Genomic DNA, 22,246 nt, shown 5'->3' with positions numbered 1-22,246 from the left:
ATAAATAAATGCAAATTTTTTTCTAGGAATATTGACCCATTTTTTTAAAGTAGCTAAACCCTCCAATTTGCTAAAGGTCAAATTTCAGCTATTAGTATTAGTTGAGAAGCTGGGTTTTCCATTTTCTATCTTAGTAGACATAAATACCACCTCATCACCAAAATATGCTTAATTTTATGACAAACCAAAGGGGAAATTGGAAATATTTGCTCTGATGCTCAGGTATGATTTCATGTCAATTAAAAAACCCTTTATTAATTGACCTGGACAGGCATTGGGTTTAATGTTGAGGATATAAAAATAGTTGTTGCCTTCAACACTATTTGTGTTCATTTGTTAATTTCTTCATATAATAAATGTATACTGAGCACCACTCTGTGTTGGACGCTGGGCATTCGGACATGAAGATGCATAGTCCCTGCCCTCAGAGTGCCTGGCAGAGACAGATGTGTCCACAGATGAGTGTGGGTTCGGTGATATGAGTGCCCCATGAAGCTCAGAGGAGGAGTACTAACTGATGGAAGGGGACTGCCATGGGGGGATGGGCTTCTTGACACTGAGTTGTGAGGGCTTAACCCCTCACTCTGGAGAAAGGATTTATTTAAAGAAACTTGAGCTGTATGTAGTGCAGTTACAGTGTTTCCCACTTTGCTGTGGAACAATGCTCAAGAACAAGGTATGGTTTCCCAATACCCTGGAGCTAGCCCTGAAAGGTCACACTCGAGAATTACCTCTGACAGAAGGACCCAGAGAAGAACCCTCAGTAGCCATATTCCGCAGTAACAACCTGGACCCTAAAACCAATTCACAAGACTCTGTTTTCTCATTCACTAGTATTTGTTTGCAGAGTTGGCTAGGCGGGATATCTTTCATCTGTAACTTGCCTCACGAATCTTAGCTCAGTTCTCTTGCTTGAAGCCGTATTCTTAAACCTCTGTTGTAATCATCAGTATGGAAAGAAATATTTAACCGTAAATTATATAGCTAGTTGTAACATTAGTCTAGTATGCTCGGTGGCAGTGCTTTTGACACCAGACCTCACAGAACAGCACAACAATGAAACTTGGAGAATTTGCTTTTCGTCTGCAGAATTCTTGGTTTTTTAACGATTTTAAACGTGATTTTATAGTAGTTATAGAAGCTTGTGTGTATAGATCTTATTTTAATTTAACTAATATGATAAATCATTCCTTTAATAATATCCACTAAATTATTCTACTCTTCCTTTCCCCAAAATTATTATAGTCGTAATTCATATACACAGATGTACTTTTTTCTTTCTGTGTTTGTTTCTTGGGCAGGTCACCATCATTGCAGATGATAACTGCAGATTTTTATGCTGGTCAAGAGAAAGATTAACTTACTTTCTGGAATCAGAACCATTTCTATATGAAATATTTAGGTATCTCATAGGAAAAGACATTACCAATAAGCTCTACTCATTGAATGATCCTACCTTAAATGATAAAGTAAGTGGTTTTCTAAGGTGTACCTCACTTTATGCAGCATATATTTTTTCTGAATTTTCATTAATTAATTATGAGTGAAGTGGGGATGCTTGTAATTTAGAGACCCTTCAGGGGAATCATTTTTCAAGAGCGTGGAAATATTTTGTAATTATTATATTTGCCATTACCTGGTGAGGTGTCTCTAAATGTCAGGGACCTCCATTTGTGGTGATGTGGTGCTGATCTCTCATAAAGGGTTAATCAGTCTCAGGAAGATGGTAAGCGAGTTGGAGGGAGGGATGTGGGGTAGAGTGGGCCAGGGAAGGCAGGGCAGCAGGAAGGTTGCAGACTGAGAAACACTCACAAACTTGGGTGAACAGGAAGTTCGCATTTTAACCCTGGTGTCTTCCGGTCTTCTATATCCTCCTGGGCAACCCCCTTTCCAGAAGGCTTAGAAGTGACAAGAGAGGGATGAGAGGGGGCGTGTGGCAATCCAGTTAGGAATTTTAGAGCTGAGTGGATCTTCAACAATTTGCAATTTGATCTTCATTTCCCCACAATTGCTTAGAAGGAAATTAAAATGATGACAGAAGAGACATTGCAGAATGTTGTTTCTGTGATAAGTAGTGTTCTCCAGGAACTATGCATATGGGTGTGTGCTCTCTTAAAGTCATCTTGTCTAGGCCCTTTATCAAATTAGGTTGGTGCTTATTGTTTTCCAGTTTAATAAATAAGCTATTAAGTATGTTAAATTTTTGTAATGTATGTATAGTAATAGCTTATGATAAAGGTCATAGCTAACATTTTTTGGCCACTTACTATATACCAGGTAGTTTGTATTTCAAGGAAAAATAAATGCTGTTTACAGGGAATATATGACCTAAGTCCCATAGATCTCTGAAACCTTAAAACTTTGTTTTGTAGAAGGCCAAAAAGTTGGAACACCAGCTCAGCCTGTGCACACAGATCTCCATGCTAGAAATGAGGAACAGTATAGCCAGCTCCAGTGACAGTGAAGATGGCTTACACCAGTTTCTTCGGGGCACCTCCAGCATGTCCTCTCTCCGTAAGTTACCTCAAACTGATAATACTCCAGGACTCTGCTGGATGTCATTGGAAATAGACAAATGACAACTTTGGTCAGAAAAATAACTTTGCAAGTAACTATTTGGCAATCTATCAATAAAAACAATAATTTTGTCTTGCTTTTCCTTTTCCATATCACACATCAGCTAAAATCCAACTTTAGAACTCTTAGTCCTGTTTTCAGAAATTGTTCACTTGTTTTGCCATGCACCCTTCTTAAATATTGGTTCACTGGAATGATGTGAAAGAGTCCATATGGTTTGCTGGATATTCGGCTATTTTGTTTTCATGATTTTCATGTAAGTGAACGCCTAGACCCAGCAATGTGTTAAAGATGATAGGAAGTAGCTGTTGGATGTTTTGCTGCTGACTGGTTATCAGTGTGAGCACCAAGAGTTAACAGGTGATCGGGTTATGGAATATTCCTGAGGATGAAGGAGACCATTCATGACCCCTGTGAGTTACCTCATTCACATACCCACCCACCTTGGCAAGTTTTCCAAGACTGGAAACATTAAAAATGTTTTAAAACATTTTGAGTAAGTAACATTTTAAGACACAGGTGTTAAATGTTAAAATGAAGATTAATAAGTAAAATGAGAGAAACTATTTTAAGAATTAAGTGCTTAAAATTAATGCTTAAAATTATTGTAAGGATTATCCCAAAACTGATAGTATAAGAACTTTGAACAAATTCATTTGTACTTTTTGTTTAAGTTTATTTTTTTAATTTTTTATTTATTTTTGAGAGAATGCAAGCAGGGGAGGGGCAGAGCGAAGGGGACAAAGGATCCGAAGCGGGCTCTGCACTGAAGGCAGCGAGCCTGATGTGGGGCTTGAACTCACAAACCATGAGATCGTGACCTGAGCTGAAGTCTGAGGCTCAACTGACTGAGCCACCCAGACGCCCTGAAGTTTACTTTTCTTTTATTTTGAGAGAGAGTGCACGCATGAGTAGGGGAGGGGCAGAGAGCGAGGGAGAGAGAATCCCAAGCGTGCCCTGGGCACTTAGTGCAGAACCCTATGCGGGGCTAGAACTCACAAACTATGAGATCATGACCTAAGCCAAAACCAAGAGCTGGACGCTTAACCGACTGAGCCACCCAGATGCCTCGTGAACAAATTCATTTCAAGTAGCAACAAGTCAGACAGATTCTCCCACTGCATAAACTAAAGAACTATTAATATTTCCAGTTGTGTGTTAATCCAAAGTAACTTTTAAGGAGATACAGGTACACATCCAACAATCCCTAAATGTTTATGTAAACGATCTTGTAACTTTGGATGCTTTAGATAAATTGGGTTAAGGATTTGAAGTATTGCATGGTCAGAAGAGGCTGGAATTGACAAAGCCATGTAGGCATAAGCTTCCAAAGCAAAGTCTAGGCACAGAAATGTGAGCCAAAAGGAGATTTCAGGAGTAACACAAGTGGGAAATGGGAGATGGTTTTATCTTATTCTAGTAACTTTTGCAAGTACTGACTGAGGCTGACCAAATTCTGCAATCTGCCAGCATATCAAATGCATTATCTGGCTTGTTGAAACAGTTAGGCGGTCAGTAAGCATTTTCAAATGGACCCGTCTTAATTACATGTATAGTGATTACTATAGTATGAAATGTCAGCAGAAAGGGAATTAAATAATAATAATTAATAAATTTTTGTTTTTCTGTAGTATTTTATTGTATAATCTAAATCTTTGGGGAGTAAAATAACATTTTATAAAATGTTTATCTAGAGTATATTGTTTAAATAGAATTAAAACAGGGGCGCCTGGGTGGCGCAGTCCGTTAAGCATCCGACTTCAGCCAGGTTACGATCTCGCGGTCCGTGAGTTCGAGCCCCGCGTCGGGCTCTGGGCTGATGGCTCAGAGCCTGGAGCCTGTTTCCAATTCTGTGTCTCCCTCTCTCTCTGCCCCTCCCCCGTTCATGCTCTGTCTCTCTCTGTCCCAAAAATAAATAAACGTTGAAAAAAAAAATTAAAAAAAAAATAAATAGAATTAAAACATGTGTTTGAGATTAACATTTGTATTGTTTGTGCCACCAGAAATCTACGTTCCAGGTGGATTGATCACTCATGTTGTACGTACAGACCTGGGTTCAAATCTCACTGTAGTAATTATTAGTTGTGGAACTTGGCGTCTCCAAGTCACATGACCTTCCCAACCTGACATGAGCTATCATATCTCATCACAGGCTTGGTTCTGGCCACAGCTCCTGGTCTGTTTCCTTCCCTCTTCCTTCTAGTGAATCATGAGTTTAATCCAAACAGCCATTCCCTGGAGCGCCTGGGTGGCTCAGTTGGTTAGGTGTCCGACTTCAGCTCAGGTCATGATCTTATACTCCGTGAGTTCAAGCCCCACATCGGGTTCTGTGCTGACAGCTCGGAGCCTGGAGCCTGCTTCGGATTCTGTGACTCCTTCTCTGTCTGCCCCTCTGCCTCTCACTCTGTCTCTCTTTCAAAAATAAATAAACATCAAAAAAAAATTAAAAAAAAAAAACAACCATTCCCTGCATGGATCATTGGTACTTCTGTGTTTGTACAGAAGTGTGCTCTCCTTGATTGCAGGATTGCATTTTACTTCTCAGGCCCCTTGTCTAGTTATTTTTCACTGTATTAGAAATAATGTACAACCTGGGGCACCTGGGTGGCTCAGTTGGTTAAACATCTAACTCTTGATTTTGGCTCAGGTCATGATCTCATGGTTCCTGGGATTGAGCCCTGTGCCAGCTCTGTGCTGACAGCATGGAGCCTGCTTGAGAGTCTCTCTCTGTCTCCCTTGCTCTCACTCTCCTGCTTGTGAGCACATACACACAAAATGTATGTGCTCTCAAAATAAATAAGCACTAAAAAAAGAAATATGTATAACCTGCTTAAGTTGCTTATTTATTTTAGCCTCATATTTATTATGCAGAATCTCGTATATTGATACAAATGTATGTAGCTACATGTGTGAGCACATTTTTGAACATGAGTGTATGTGAATTGCACAACAAAGCCACGCTCATACCTAATTTCCTTTGACCAACCCTTGTTCTGAGTTTCCTGGCTTCACTTCCCGCACTTTCTTGAAAGACATTAGTACTCGACCACATCATTGGTACTATGAATTATTTAATTCATCCTAGCATGTAATTCATCAAAAACTAGTTTCTGCTTCTTAGGTTTTAGCTCAGAATTCCTGAAGTGTGAGTTTTTTGTTTTTTGGGTTTTTGTTGTTGTTGTTGCTTTGTTTTGTTTTGGCCTTCTTTTTGCCAGACCCATCAATATGCCATCTACTCTTCCATATTACAGATTACATTTTATGTAAAACAAAGAACACAGTACCAATCTCATAAGACTATTAGGCTGAAATAACAAAATTTTCCACTTTTTGAGCATGTGGTAGATCTTCATGAACGTGAGGCCCCTAAACCAAATGACTACGCTCTTATCATTCCGGGTTTCTGCCATGCACAAGGGGCGTTTATGGTAGCTTCTCAGCAGTCCTGGCTGCTTCGTGAATGCTGAGGGGAGAAGGGATCAAACGTTTGTGGACAAGAGTAGCTATTATTTTTTCAGGTACTCTCTGTACATACTCACATGTAGTCTTCACTGTAATCCTGCATAGAGATGTATACTAGCTTTTGCTAGAAGATGCAGCACTAACAATTTCCCAAATCTCTGGCTATGATGAAGGGACTGCTTTCTCCCTCACGTGCACACAGGGTGCTGCTCCAGACCCGTGTCCTCCTCACTCTGGGACGCCACAGAGCAGCTGCTGTTTGGGTCATTGCCACTCAGGGCAGAGGGTTTGTTTTGTCTTGTTTTGATTGTCCTGTGGAACATTGATTCTGAAATGTAAATGTGAATGTGAATCACTTGGAGATTTTATTAGAGGTTCTGATGCAGCAGACTGGGGTGGGGCCTGGCATCCCCATGTTTAACAGGAGCCCCAGCGATGCTGATGTGGCTGGTCTCTGAACTACTCACTACTTCAAGTAGTGAGGAGTAGGACTCCCTCCCCACAGCCTGTAATTTTGCTGATTGCCTTCCTGTGGTGGTGATTAAGATGTTTCTTGTATTTCCCATCTACTGGTAGGTGGATCTGCAGGCCGGCATAGATTCCTGTGAAGGCACGAAACAAAATTGCAGCTGATCCCATTTCTTACGCTGCGCTCTATTTTTACACATGTCACATGATGCTAAGTCCAGAGCAAGATCTCGACTCTGCCACACAGATTCTGCCTTCCACTTCAAATGATCCTTTAAAGACAAGAAAGTTGGGGCGCCTGGGTGGCTCAGTCGGTTGAGCGTCCGACTTCGGCTCAGGTCGCGATCTCGCGGTCCGCGAGTTCGAGCCCCGCGTCGGGCTCTGGGCTGATGGCTCAGAGCCTGGAGCCTGCTTCCGATTCTGTGTCTCCCTCTCTCCCTGCCCCTCCCCCGTTCATGCTGTGTCTCTCTCTGTCTCAAAAATAAATAAACGTTAAAAAAAAAAAATTTTAAAGACAAGAAAGTGAAGTAATGAGATAGTCTGAGAAAAAATGCTTCCTACCTGTTCATTCAGTAGCCCGTAATCCAATTAACTTAACTTGTTTTCACTTTCCTGTTGCTTCATTTACTTGTCTCATGATTGGGGAAAAGAAGGACAGGAAAGAACAAGACGTCCAGGACACGTGGGAAGGATTTCATGCCCTCATGTGGATAGAAGCTCTCTTCTCTCTGCTCATGGATCAAGTGCTCCTCAGCGTGCCTCGCCATCTTCTCTTCCTTATGAGGCTTAGCTCCCTACGTGGTGTAGAAAACACATACACACAGATCGATTGTACTGGGCAGGTCCATCGCTGATGAGCGACGCCGAGCACAGGCATTGTCATGGCAACAGGAGAGCATATTATGCTTCCTTAAAAGTTGTAGAACTTTGTTTTTGTTAATTGGGGTTAAATAACCTATTGTTTGGTTTGTGTGTTTGTTTTTTAAATTCTGAGGTAGTATAGACAATGCAGTCTGTTGGAACTTGTCTTTGAAAGGTTTTGTTAGTTTAAACCGTGTATTTTTTTCAGAAGTTATAATTTTAATAATGTAATATAATTTTATAAATTTAGGAGTTTTAAAGATACTACAACATATTTAGAGAGATATTTCTTACTGAGAACAAGTCTTTTCAGATTGTTTTGTTGTTATCAATAGCAACATGGTGTTCTGGACAATCTACTAATTTCATAAGACCTACTTGCACAAATTTGCTTTAAGTTAGCTTGCATCTGGTTAATGTTCTTATCTGCAAAGACTAGCAACATATCTGACATGATGAGTTTCTTTCGGCTATCTTACCCATTCATTTACCTGGAAAGTTACAAAAAACTGATACAGAATTCTTAGTTTCAAGGCTGGTCTCATGAAATAACCTGTTCAACTCAATTTGTGTTCCATTCCCCTTGTGAACAGCTCTGCACATATAAACAACAAGCTTTCCATGAATTTTATGGAGAGGTAGAGAGGAGATATGATCAGGCAGCAGGAATACCCAGGGAACAGTTTGCAGATCCACCGAGAGGGCTAGAGAAAAGCAGTGCCCCCACTTTGTACGTAAGTAAAGAGCAGCTTAGGAAAGTTAAGTAACCGGCTCAAGGTCACTGGGCTAGCCCCAAAACAAAGACCTGTTGAATTTTTTGTAAGTTCTTGTTTTGCCTTTTACCGTACAAATATCCATATCCATTTGGGAGAGATAATCTGTTTAGGGGTACTCACCCACTGCTGTGGCAGCCGCCACGTCCTGACCACGTTCATACATGCTCTCATCTCATCTTCACAACCGCCCAATCAGGTTGGTGTGGTGTTTTCCCCTCTTAGGGTTGAGAAATTGGACACTTCTCTCTGGCTTCTTGGTCCCCCAGCCAGTAGGGACCATGCTCTGTGACTCCTGAACTCCTGTCATCACCAATCCATTCGCTGCCCTCTATCCTCACACAGTGCTTTCTCATCTGTAAAATGACAGCCAAGCGATTTTATACAATTGCACATTTTTCAGCTTTTAGTAAAAAATTAAAAATTAACAAGTTAATATACACACACAGATAACAAATAGTAATTTTTTTAATTTTTTTAACGTTTATTTATTTTTGAGACAGAGAGACACAGAGCATGAATGGGGGAGGGTCAGAGAGAGAGGGAGACACAGAATCTGAAACAGGCTCCAGGCTCTGAGTTGTCAGCACAGAGCCCGACGCGGGGCTCGAACTCACGGACTGCGAGATCATGACCTGAGCCGAAGTCAGACACCCAACCGACTGAGCCACCCAGACGCCCCAACAAATAGTAAAATTTAAAAAAATGTTGCAAAGAAAAGAACTGCCTCCCTTCAACCTAGGGAGCAATCACATTGGAACAATATTTGTCCAAAATGCTAAATAATGCCCTATTATTTATTGATTTATCCACTTAAACTTTATCTACTAATCTAACTTAGCTTATTTTTTTTAATGTTTTTTAACTTTTAAAAAAAATTTTTTGAGAGACAGAGAGAAACAGAGCACAAGCAGAGGAGGGGCAGAGAGAGACGGAGACACAGAATCCGAAGCGGGCTCCAGGCTCTGAGCTGTCAGCATAGAGCCCGACAGGGAGCTCTGACTCACAAACTGCGAGATCATGACCTGAGTCCAAGTCGGGCACTCAACCGACTGAGCCACCCAGGCACCCCTAACTGAGCTCACTTTTAACTTCCCTTTGCCCATCTGCCCAATATGGTTATATCACTAGTTTTTATTCTTTTATTATATATACCTTTGTAACAGTAAATGATACACTTAAACCTCCATTTTGTTTTCTCTCTGAAGCATTTTTAGAGGTGAGGACATTAGCATCTCTACCCTTTCTTATTCTTTCCCCTTCTACCTTTACATTGTTGTGAGTCTCTTCCTTAACTTCTGAACACTAAAAATTTCTAAAACTTCCTTAACTTCTAAATATAACAAATATATTCTGTTATCTATTTTTTTTAATATTTTTGTCATAAAATATACATGACATCAAATTTACCATCTTAACCATTCTAAGGTCTTCCTTGCTTTCTCTGTGATTTCTTTTGCAAGGTTTAAGGAAATAAACAGTGTTGACTTTATTATGCTTTATTTAGAACCAAATAGTGGGCTATGACTACATTTCTTTCTTTTTGGTTTCAATCTCATGATTCCTGTTCAAAGGAGACTGTTTCTAATAACAAGTTCAAATGGATTCTTCTTTCCCACACAGCATATAAATTGATCACAGTTTACTTCATACTTTGACCTTCCTTTTTTTTCTCCCCCTGAAGATTTTGTATTGCCTTGCTTTGGGGGCCATTTTATTCACCATATCCCTAGTATCTTCTAGCTTCTTGCTCATTCTGTCTTTGAGTTAAAATCCAATTTACTTCTTAAAGTCTGAGTAGGTGTTTCACATTTGAACCATGCCTTTTCATGCTGCTTTCTGTCTTTATAGATATTTCTAGTTGCCTTTCTTTTTCCTCATTCTTGTATTTTTTTTTTCTTATATCTCTACTCTCTCAGTACATCAATTCTGTGTACGTTTTTCTCAGACACCTTCCTCACAGAACCTCCCAATCTCATTTTGGACTGGTTGTTCCCTGGGTCTATGCGCAGGTGCCATCCTGGAACTGCCTTCCCTGTTCTGAGTTTATCCACTATCACCATGATGTTACAGCTTTCTCTTTGTGAGCAAGAAGGGGCTACAGGACTTCCACTGTTCCCTGGCTGCTCACAACGTGCAGCTCAAGGCCCTGACCACCCATGTGAGTAGTTAGAAATTGATCTGGGAATGATCACTTGGGCCAGAGAAAACCTCATGGCAACCTCCTTTGATCTATCTGCCATAATTTGTACACTTCTTTGCTTGAGTTTTCAGTGCTGGTGTTGAGTTTCTGTAAGGGAAATTAGGTATGAAAGCCATACTAACCTTCATCATTATTGTTCAGAAAGTTTCAATCCAAACACAATCCTTCGGTTTAAAAAAATACTATGATATACTTAAGCAAGACAAGAAACAGGATGATAATTCTCTCTAACAAAGAAACCATTAAATCCTTCCCTATCCCCATTCATCAAAAATTGTATAATCTAATTAAAATTCTAAACCCTTTGTAAGGTTTTTAATTACTTGCTAAAGCAGTTGGCCAGATGGTTAAACATAATAAAAATAAGAACACTTTGAAAGGAATGAGGAAAATGTCATGAAAGTTAACAGAAGAAAGGGAAAAAAAGTCGCATAACATTATATTAGATAGTTTACAAAAGTGTTCTCTCTTTTTAAAAACTCTTAAGCAGAGAGAAAAGTCACTTGACAGATTTCATATCATGATATTCTGTTTATTTGAAAAGCAAACTTGAGATTGCCTATTCATTCTCTGAAACAGGTGTGACCTTCACTCTGAATTTAAGAACAACAAATATGTCTGTTTACTTTGACTTGCTAAGAGATTCCCTCAGGTCCTCATGTAATTAGAAGCACACTGAAGTAGAATAAGCTTAATAAGGACAGAATTCTGTCAAAAAGAATTTCTCTTACCTAATTTTTCACTTCTCTGGATACCAGAATTTGACTGATTGTTACATAAGATCTCCCTGGTCCTGATGTAAAAAGGCTTCCTGTGTTACTTTGGGAATGTTAGACAGGAAAGGGTCTGGTGGGGCAGGCTAAGCCCCATGACGTGCTTATACTTGCAGGATACACAGTGGACCTCAGTGCAAACTCCTGTCCTCCTCAACTAGGATCTGGCCCTGGCTGCTATCTGAACAGGTCTGCTGAGGAAAGACTGCCTCCCAGGTCCAAATCTTCCACAAGTGTTGTCACCCGCCGTGATCTGGCATGAGTGCAAGGGGCCACTGTTTGGTTCAGGGCTCTTCTAAACCTCCATCTTCTACATTTGCTCAAAGCCCCTATTTTTGAGTTTGAGTTTTTCTTTCTTCTGCTCAGGATTGCTGCCTGATGTTGCCGTTCTCTCTCTCAGCTGAACACATTGAAAGTGGTGCACAGCTCAGAGGAAGTTCTGCTCCACTGACTGTGCCTTCTCGGTGCACTGGGATCTATGGAAGGGGTGTAGAAGTCTTTTTGACAGAAGATTTTTTTGCCACTGGGTGCAATAGGAAACATCCCCAAGCAACAGCAACTCTTGACATAAGTGTTTAACAATTTCACACCAGATAAATCTGGATTGCAACTCAGTCTGAGACTATTTGTTTTACATAGTTTTATAATAAATTGTGTTAACTGGCACCCAGAGCCAAGTAGAAGATGATTATAGCTAATAGCAGAAAATAATGCTAATTATCTCTTCTTAATTATAAAAAAAGCCAAAGGATGTAGTTAACCACTTCTGTCTCCCAGCTGTAAAAGTGGTTTTAATGGAAGAAGGATAAAAATCAGTTTTCTGGAAAATTTATGGATATGGAATGATTTGCCTGTCTAGAATTTGAAATAAATTGAAAAGTAAAGCATTGTACAGAGGTCACGTACCTCATAGTAATGTCCTTGAGGGGCAAAAGCAATTTGAAAAAGCACTTAAGTGAAGATAAGCTCCATTTCTTCCTCTCTCCTCTCCCCACATTCTTACCTCTAGGTAAGGTTGGGCCTTCTGGGCAAATTTCTGATGATACATCAGTGCATAAAGTTAATGAAAAACCAAGCAAACTTGTAGAAAGAATTTATTAATGTTCAACTTGTGATATGTTAAGATAGTTCCCTTGAAGCAGAATACCACCCCCCCTCTCTCTCGTTTTTGTTTTTGTTTTTTTTAAATAGTTTTTAGGGGTTTTGTTGTTGTTCATACTCCGGATTGGATTTGAACTTATTAGTGGACAAAGAAATTCTTTCTAGCAGCGTTGTAATGGTGACTGAGTCTTTCCACTGAACCAGCAGGTCTCCTGCCAAGGTCAGAGAGCATCAGGTCTAGGGCAGGTGAGCTCCTTGCTCCCTAAAGCCTGCCTTTCTCCTGGCCGTGACAGTGACACATCTGCAGTTAGACCGGGTGAACATCACCCTTGGCCCTCAGTGGTGCAAGAGGCTCAGGCTAACTGGGGTTGGGACAAAGCATGGGCACTCTCTCTGCGACCCTGATTCCTATTGAGGGTTCAGGCGTCCGGCTGGCACTTGGTAGCCTGCAGCAGCTACAAGGCAGGCTGAATTCCTGTTGCCTTCCCAGGCACCTGCCGGTGATGGGAGAGCTCCAGGGCACCGTGGTCGGTGCTGGGACCAGAGGGGCTTGTGGGCACCAACCCAGCCACCAAGCCTGAAATGAGAGTCTATCAAGTATCCTGTGAAAAGAATGTGAGCAGGGCTGTTAGGGCCACCTGGTTTATCCTGTCAGAATCTGATTGTGCCGAGGGGTTCACTTGCTGGTGAGGAAGGTGTTCATCCACAGCAGCCTCCCCACTCTTCTTTCTCGGGCTGTCTGGGTTGTCTTCACTTTCCCTTTTGAGTATAAAGTAGAAAAATAGCATGGATGTGGTGAGCATGAATTGCTCTGAAAAGCGCACTGAGTTCCTGAGAAATAAAATAATATCGAGTCAGAGATCCCAACCGATCCATTTTTATTTCCCTAACATTTAACCCAGCCTCTAGTGCCTTGTCATCATTCAGGGGCTCTTCTTGCTGATTGTATGAAAACTCTGTGGCAGGTGATGATACCACCAAGCCTATTGATGTTTACCTGAGGGGATGGTGCTCTTGCCTGTGCTGTGAGCACTGTCAAATCAAGCTATATACACTGTTGCCCATGCTATAAGCACGTGCTATAAGCTGGGCTATAAGCACTGTTGTTGAGTCAATTATATGAAAATGATTTGCCTCAGGGATCCTGATACAGAATATAGTCATTCATAGTGTGGTTTTACTGTAGCAGGAGACCAGTCTGAGCTTGAGGAATGCTGGTGGTTCCCCACTGGTGTAGTGGAAAATTAACCCATCAATCATTAAAGGTGTTGGCCGTGTATCTTTCCCTCATCCTCAGGATCAGACTTCTGAAGGCCCCATGTGGAGTTTCACGTCCTAAGTAATTATTCTCCTGTACTAAGTAATCATCAAGGACCTGGCTATGTGTGGGGTACTTCTGCAGGAGGGAAGACGTCTACAGCCCTCGACATGCTTGTTTTACAGTAAGGGATAGAGGCACATACTTGTGATTACAAAGAAATACAGAATGTGGAAGGGCTGTGGGTCTCTAGATAATAGACTCTCCCCACACAAGGAATTACAGAAGACTCCAGAGGAAGGAGGTGGGGTCTGACCTTGATCGTGAGGGATGGATAGGAATTTGACAGGTAGGGATGGAAGTGAAGAGGCCATTCCAGGTAGGGAGAAGAGCAAGAGGAGAACATGGAAAGGGTGGGTTGGATTTGGGGAGCAGAGAGTTTGCCAGAGCTTGGACTGGAAGGGGAAGGAGGCCCGACTTGGACACATTTTAGTGTCACCCCAGGACTGTGGGTGACTCCGGCATTACTGTCTTTTTAATGCTATGTAGTAAGCACCCCAGCTCTTCCTTGGCTGAGGCGAATGTAGTGGGGACCAAATAAAGTCTTTCACAGAGAAGTTGAAAGTTCTCAGAAGGTTTTCACCAGGTCATTTCCAGTTGTGTTGGGTCCCCTCTTTATTCTCTCTCAGTAGGAAAATGCACTGGTTGGTGATGGAGCTGAGAGGGCAGAGAACATTTTGGCCCACATGTAGATAGCAGCCACAGGATGCTATAGAATGTCACCCCTGGTTTGATAGATGGGCTTAAAAACCAGATCAATTAATCCTACTTCCCCAGTCAAAACACACGGGGTGTGTTTCTGTTATGTGTGTTATACAGTTACATTCGCATGCTCTACATTATTGATTTGGTTAATACTCTTAGATGTGCCATCTTGCTGTTTGTTCTGAGAGGTTTTTTAAGTTTATTTATTTATTTTGAGAGAGAGAGAAAGAGTGACAAGAATGAGACCGTAGGAAGAAGCTGCCTTATTATGGGAGTAGTACCAATCAGAAGTCTTGGTTTCTTGTTAAAAAAATTTTTTTTGTTTTAATTAAATGGGGCACCTGTGCGGCTCAGTCAGTTGAGCATCCGACTTGGGCTCAGGTCATGATGTTGTGTTTTTGAGTTCGAGCCCCGTGTCGGGCTCTGTGCTGACGGCTCAGAGCCTGGAGCCTGCTTCAGGTACTGTCTCCCTCTCTCTCTACCCCTACCCCACTCGTGCTCTTTCTCTCTCTCTCAAAAATGAATAAATGTTTAAAAAAAATTTTTTTTAAGAAGTATTGGTTTCTATCTTTTTAAAATTTTTCTTAAGTTTATTTATTTGGGAGAGACAGAGACATTGGGAGTGGGGGAGGGGCAGAGAAAGATGGAGAAAGAATCCCAAATAGCTCCGTGGATCAGCACAGAGCCCATCACAGTGCTCAAACTCAAGAATCATGAGATCATGATCTGAGCAGAAATCAGGAGTTAGATGCTTAACCAACTAAGCCACCCAGGCACCCCTGCTCTGAGAGTTTTGATCTGATTGTGGAAACTCAGCCTAAGCTAATGTTTTATGAGGCTTGATCATTACTTAAAGCTAGACATACGATGAAGGCCATGGCCAGTTTTTTTAAGACAATTTTACTGCCCTCGGGACAGTTTAGATTGAGAAACACAAACCCCTATTTGAGTACAAGAGCCACTTCTTTTCATTTGCCATTCCTAGAGGCAATAATGAATTTTAGCAAGTTTTCTAATTACCTTAGGCCATTCTCCTCCAAAGACCATATTAATCACTCATTTTATTGACTTAAACAAGTGGACAAAGTGATTATTACATCCCAGGCACTGATGTAAGAACTACACAAGTCGTTATATACAAGTTAAAATACTATATTACTATTACTATTACTTGTATGTATACTATACAAGTTAATATACTATATTAAGCCATTTAGTCCTCTTAACAACCATATGAAGTAGATTAATAGCATTATTCCAATTGTACAGATGGGGAAATTGAGGGACCGAGAAGTGAAGTAACTTGCCCAAGCTCACACTTGAAGCTCAGACATTCATTGCCATCCGAGTATACATGCCATTTAAAGCTCATGTTTGGTGGTTGTGTTGTCCTCTGCATGAAAAAGGATAAAAAGAGCTTGCCTGGGAGATTCTGCCAGGCTTGCTCTATGACAGAGTTGTGTTCTGGAACATTTTAATATAGGCTTATTTTCTACAGTGTATGTCAGCAGTTGTCTTTCAAAAGACTCCATATTTTTATTATTTTTAAAGATTTTATTTTTAAATAATCTCTACACCCAACGTGGGGCTCAAATCCACAACCGTGAGATCAAGAGTCGTATACTCTACTGACTGAGCTAGGTGCTCAGAAAACTTAGTATTTTAATTGACTGTAAATGCTTGAAAATGAAGTTTCCATGTATGTCCAACAAACACATTAGCCAAACCAAAGTCCAGCCCAGTGTAATTAATATCTTTTTTATGTTGGATGATGTGGCTGTTGGGAGTGGCATCTCCCCAGTGCATGACTGGGACTATGCAGTTAATAATAAACATCCAGTGGCATTCTCTGTGTGCCCAGCACCGTGCTGAGCACATCACATGATTATTTTGTTTCATCCCCCAACAACGCCATGAGGCAGGTCCTGGGAATATCCCCTCCTACGGATAGTGGAAACTGAGGCCTAGAGAGGCTTAGTAATGGAGTGCAGGTCACACATCTAGGAAGGAGCAGAGCAGAGCTTTGAACCCAGACGTGTTTTCTGATCCTTGGTCCTTGACCACTATGCATGCTGCCTGCCCCTGTGCTGTGTGGCTCTGCTGGCCCCGCCCCTCCTCCTCAGCCCTATTGTCTGCTGCTGACTCTTGCCAGGGATTAACAGCTGATCTTGATAAATTTCTTACAGCAGTTCTTCCTGTTTTAGCAAGTTTCCATTATCCTCCCTTGCTCTATACCAGCTATTTGGAAAGTCAGGTTTCACCCATTGTTCTTCCATTATCAACCTCACAGCCCGCCAGAGTTCAGCATTGGTTAATTGACAGAATACCATTCCATCCGTTCCATCCCGTTAGAGGACAGCAAGAGGGTCACACGAGTGTGGGTGGGGCCGATGAGACCCTGACGCAACAAATCCTGACGTTGAATTTGGAAACTGTGTGGAAGGGAGTTTATGCTGTCCTGGGAGTTGTCCATTAAGCACCTTGATAAGTCTATGTACCTATTTGTAGTAACTTCTACTCTTACTCTGAAACCGTATTTTTTTCTGCATCAATCATGGTGTCTCTTATGTGGTAAATGCTCAATGAACATTTGACAAATGCATGGACAAATGAGGGACTGACTATTGTTTTTTTATATATATTTATTTTGAGAGAGAGAGAGACAGGTCGTGAGTGGGGGAGGGGCAGACAGAGAGAGAAAGAATCTGAAACAGGCTCCAGGCTTTGAGTTGTCAGCACAGAACTGGGCGCAGGGCTCGAACTCATGGACCTCGAGATCACCACAGGAGCTGAAGTCGGATGCTTAACCGACTGAGCCACCTAGGCACTCCTGAGTCGTTTGTTACTTAGCTCCTTTGATGTAACGGCATCCTACAAGGCTTTAGGGATGCCCCTGCCCCATCTGCTACTTGAGATTGTATTTTCTTCTATCTGCTTCCCCTGTCCCTGTCACCCTCTCCTCTCATCTACTTTCCTCCTCTCCCTCTCCCATATCAGTCCAGGAAGTGACTGGGAAGGTGGTAGCAAGAACTGTTGTTTTAGGTGGTGCTCTAGATGGTGTTAGCTTCCATAGCTTCAGGATGGAACTATTCTTTGTGGAAATTAGGAGTTATATCAGCTTTTGAGGAACTCAAGTCACCATGTATGATATTAATGCAGAAACATGCATTCTGAGTCCTAATCAGACATTAGGGCAGCCCACTGGGAACTGTGTGTGTTTGAGAAGCTCATATCATCCAAGCATGTGTAGTGGAATCCATTCCACGCGTGTTCTCATGACTGAGAATCATTTCTTGACCTCGTTGTTGTATTGAAATATTGAATCGCAAATACAATCTGTAGAGAAGTTGCATTCCCGGTGCCAACTATAGATTCCCAGAAATTTTACTTTCCGTTTGGAGATAATAACTGACACATCACACCAACATCAGGGCAGGCTGTCCATTAAGTGGTTTTTCTCTCTGTGTCTTTGACAGATGTGCCATCCCCACACCAGCGGGGCTCTGCCAAGATGAAACCAATAGAAGAAGGGGTGGAAGATGACGATGAGGTCTTTGAGCCCGCGTCTCCAAATACATTCAAAATCCATCAGTTGCCTTGATCAGACAGCGGGGCCAAGTTACCAAAATGGAAACTGTCTTGAAGAGATCCTGAAAAATACCAGCACTTCTTCATGACTCATTGATCACTCTGCTTGAGCACTGGTGGTCTGTGGGTAGGAAAGTAAGGAAAGGTCAAAACCTGCAAAGGTTATTTTCGCTCTTCTTTTTATTGATCAGCTTTTTAAGCAGTTGTTTTACTGAGCCTTCTGACTAAACCTAGTTCTATTTTGAGATATATATTTTCACAGTATTTTCTAGATATATTATTGTTCTGACTTAGCACTCTGTCAATGCAAATGCCTTTTCACTTAACTTTCTCCAAGTTGTGGTTCATTTTCCTCACGTTTTTTTTCTCCACTGTGGCAATGGGGTTGTCTATTTGATAGTTTTAACGAAAGTATAAGTTTGAAACCGAGGTTGAGATGGCATTAGAAAGCAGGGATTCTCAGGCCTTGTTCAATTGATTTTTTAGCTGGAAATTTTTAAAGAAAGATGTGATTTGACTGGCGTTTTTTATGTGTTTCGTTTTTGTTTTTCCCCCTCCCAAGTCAGACACATCACTCCACTAGATCCCCTTACTTATTTGAGCATTGTGTAGATAGCTTCATAATGAACAAAACTCTTCAGACTTTGCACATTACCCTTATATCATGCTATTTATAATCGGGTCTGAAACCCAAAGCTGGAAAGATAGCAGATGGAAGGATTCTGAGCTCAGTTTGACCTATGGCCAAACTCGACTTACCTGTGATTTGGGGCCATCTTGTCCCACACACCCTGGTGTGGGGAATGCTTTCCTCCGGGTAGGGAGTCAAGTGGCCAAGCAAATGTTACAGAGTGAGGTGATTGAAGGAGCAATTTTTATTCTTTGGTCGGTATTCTGAGGTTTCAGACTGTTCCTCCAGAGCAATTGATGTCTTTTTAAAATGTTTGCCAGATACCCAGTGCCAGGGTTCCAAATGTGAACACAGCTTTGGGGGCAGACAGTTCCCCATCAGCCAGGCAACGGGCACCCAACCTAGATGTTGCAGTGAGGGCTTTGATTCCAGATCTCTCTTTTCTACTAGAATCATGTTTCAGGAAACAGTGGCGTTTATGGTGGGAGATGAGAAGTTTGCTGAAATCATCGGTCAAACAGGGCAGTGTGACTGTGGCACTCAGGTGGGTGAAGCCCATTGATGGGCTATGCTATGTCATACATCATGTTGATTTTATTTTATCCACCAGAACCAACTTGAGTCAGTCCCCTGTTATATTAAATAGCTAAGAAAAATTGCAAATGAAATTATTTTCAAGTGAGCTGAGCCAAAAACAACATCTCTTGCCAAGAGGTGATTTCTGTTAGAGAAGGTAGATAAGCTAGTCTGGGGTCACCTCATTTTCCTAAATCCATTTTTTTGAGGCTAATTGTTTTAGTAATTTCACTGGAGTTAAATTTACATGCTTGGCCACTCACTAAGAAGATTTCCACAGACTGGGAATTTGGCTCCTAACGTCTTTATCAAATGTTGATTTATTAACATCACAGTTGAAAGGCTGATTTCACTTTCCTATTAGAGTGGCCTCGTCAGTTTTCTACATTATGAATTTATTTTGGGGAACAGAAGCACAGATGAACGACTTAGCCTTGGCTTTAAGATTGTAAAGATTCATTCGGGTGAAGTCTTTTTGCAGTGCCCGAGATCACATGTGTGGATAACTATAATGTAATGGCGTTAGAACTGCTTTCCTCTAACTGTTAGAGTAAGGTCATGTAGACCATTTAGTTTATACACACCTAAGACTCATTTACAAAATCACTCTATAGGGTAATTAGAAATTACATCCTTCCCTGAATAGAAAGTAATTTTAGATTCTGCTGAGGCCGTATTTTTAATGTTCTTGTGGATTCACAGAACCTTGGGGTTTCCCTAGCCTGACCCATCTTCAGGTATATCTCACTTGGTCAAGCTCAGACATTGGAAAGGGTCATCTCTCATGATCAACCTGCATGTGTTTAGAGGTTTTTTCCTGTGAAGCTGGGAACATTTTTAAAGGCACACTGAAAAAATTAGATGATGTGATTCATTTGCTGTTTTTATTAAAATCCATGTGGGCGCGTGCACATACATCCGTGTTATTGAAAACACAGATTGTAATCTCAAGCTTAGGAATCTGAAAAGGGCCACTTAGCCTGAATGGGAAACATGAAACTGTTTTTAAATACACACCTCTCAAGACAGTGAGACTTGGGGAAAAGGAGATGCAAGCCACTGAGGAGCCCTCCCACATAGACTTGATAGCAAAGAAGCAAGATAAGAAAACAGAACAGTTTTAAGTGTAAGATCTCCTATGGATGACTTTGAGTTCATTTGTACAAGTGAACAAGCGTATCTTTGTATGAGGCATAAATACATAGACAAAAAAACATGTTTGCTGCCAAAACCACCACTAAGATGCTTCCTGTGTTTTTTGGTGTCCACTTAGCTGTGTGACCAAGGTTCAGAAAATGATCTGTAAAAATTGTTCTATATATAACCCCAAATCTACTATGTTTAATTGTAGCATCGAGTCCACTGTATGAATCAGGAGTGTAACATTTATACCAGAATATATGTGTCATTTGTAATGTTTTGAAAGCCCTCATGTTTCTATTTATAAAATAATAGCAGAGATACTAGATAGAAACTCAATGATGTTTATGTATCTTAAATTAGTAATAATGGGTGCTATATAATGGTCAGTTACCAACTGTTGCTTTCTGAGATCTTTTCCACTTCTCCCTCTATCTAGTTCAATTGTCCTTTTGTCATTGGACACCTTTGTGCTTTGCTGCTAATATCGCACGCACTGGCAGATGCCACCTTCTTCATGTTTGGCTCTCCTTCCACACGTCTGAAGCTTTTCTGAGTTTATAACTCGGAACTGCTAATTCCTGCCTTCTGGGTCCTGTCATGGCCCCAAAGACGGGGCTTCTTGGATGCCAGAAAAAGTCTTCGGGGAGAGTTGTAACCTACACATTCTGCCTTGTCCCTGGTGCACCCAGGCAATGACTTCAGCCTCTAGGGAAGACTGTGATGCCGGTGCATGTGTGGTAGTGCCCAGCAAGCACTCGGCACGCAGGTCAGTCCCTGCATGCCCGCGTCCTGCCCGGTGCCCTCCTCCCTGCAGACCCCACAGTGCAGCCTCAAGGGGTCGCAGTAATCCATTTCTTTGGACATTTCTAAAGCCTCTCTGCAGAAACCTCTGACCTTGCCATGCCTTGGTTTCCCCTCCCTTCCTTTTTTCCAACCCTGGTTTCCCAGTTTCTGTTTCTCATGATTCCCAACCAGAGTGATTAGAAATTCTCACCTGTTCGATTCAAATTCCCGAGGACCTGAAAGGATAGAATACTGTGTAGGGAACTCAAGGTTGCAGTGTGGTCACAGCTTCAGTTTTGCTCCAGTTATGATACGTTTTCTCACTGACAGCCTTTCTTCGATTCTCATAGAAGCCCCAAATACCTTGTGTGTGACGATATATTGTGTCCTTTTAAAAACCTGCTTTTAAGTACTATTTACAGGTTATTCTGTTATACTTGCAACCTAGTTTTAAAGTACACGAGGATTTTATTAATACTTTATACAGACACGTTTATAGGAAACTCGCTCTTTCTGTTTTTAGGTGCCATTTACATTGATGCCATTTACTTTATAATCAATTTACATTTTGTCCGAATAGAGCCTTCTGGTTTGAAATATCTTCATATACTGTCATTTGATCAAATAAATTTCTTACTTAGAAAATATGCATGTTTTTTATTTCATTCCTCTTACATATAGCTGGTTTGCTCTGACTCCATGCCTACGGGCGAGGATTGGTTCAGTTACCTTCAGGTCGTGGGATTTGCTCTGGTTTAGGAATCTGAGCAGATGTACAAAGGGGGTGGTCTTGGGTCAGTTCCACTTAATTTCAAAGCTTTGCCATCTTGGCTCCCTTTGGCCACAAAAAGAGGCGGCATGACAGTGTTGACTAGATGCAACAATTGAGAAGCCTTCAGAGTTTCGCTATAGGGATATACAGATTTCAACATTTTCCTCCCCTTTATTTGAACATTCTTTTCTAGTTTCATAAGGTTTAACAACAGGAGTCAGATGAAGAAGGCAGAAAATCACCCCTGGATCTATTGTGTGGTGGGCAAGAGAGACCAGTCTTCTTACTCTGTTTTTTTACTGTTATTACTTTAATATTTATTTATTTTTGAGAGAGAGAGATTGAGAGAGAGAGAGAGAGAGAGAGAGCATGATTGGGGGAGGGACAGAGAGAGAGGGAGACACATATTCTGAAGCAGGCTCCAGGCTCCCAGCTGTCAGCACAGAACCCGACAAAGGGCTCGAACTCACGAACTGTGACATCATGATCTGAGGAGAAGTTGGATGCTTAAC

At 41.4% G+C, this 22,246-nt stretch overlaps 1 protein-coding gene across 2 annotated transcripts in view; it reads left to right on the top strand.

Annotated features, from left to right (window-relative positions):
* Nucleotides 1-21,609, top strand: part of BVES (blood vessel epicardial substance) — a 37,569-nt gene extending 15,960 nt beyond the window's left edge. For both annotated transcript variants that reach the window (XM_030316036.1, XM_030316035.1), the window contains exons 6-8: nt 1,302-1,469; nt 2,373-2,514; nt 17,718-21,609. In XM_030316036.1, the coding sequence (XP_030171896.1) occupies nt 1,302-1,469; nt 2,373-2,514; nt 17,718-17,842 (435 nt within the window). In that variant the 3' untranslated portion in view covers nt 17,843-21,609. The remainder of the gene's footprint in view (nt 1-1,301; nt 1,470-2,372; nt 2,515-17,717) is intronic.
* Nucleotides 21,610-22,246: the final 637 nt, after the last annotated feature.

This window comes from Lynx canadensis, chromosome B2 (assembly GCF_007474595.2).
Source record: "Lynx canadensis isolate LIC74 chromosome B2, mLynCan4.pri.v2, whole genome shotgun sequence".
NCBI lineage: Eukaryota > Metazoa > Chordata > Mammalia > Carnivora > Felidae > Lynx > Lynx canadensis.
This window is presented reverse-complemented; position numbering and strand designations above follow the sequence as displayed.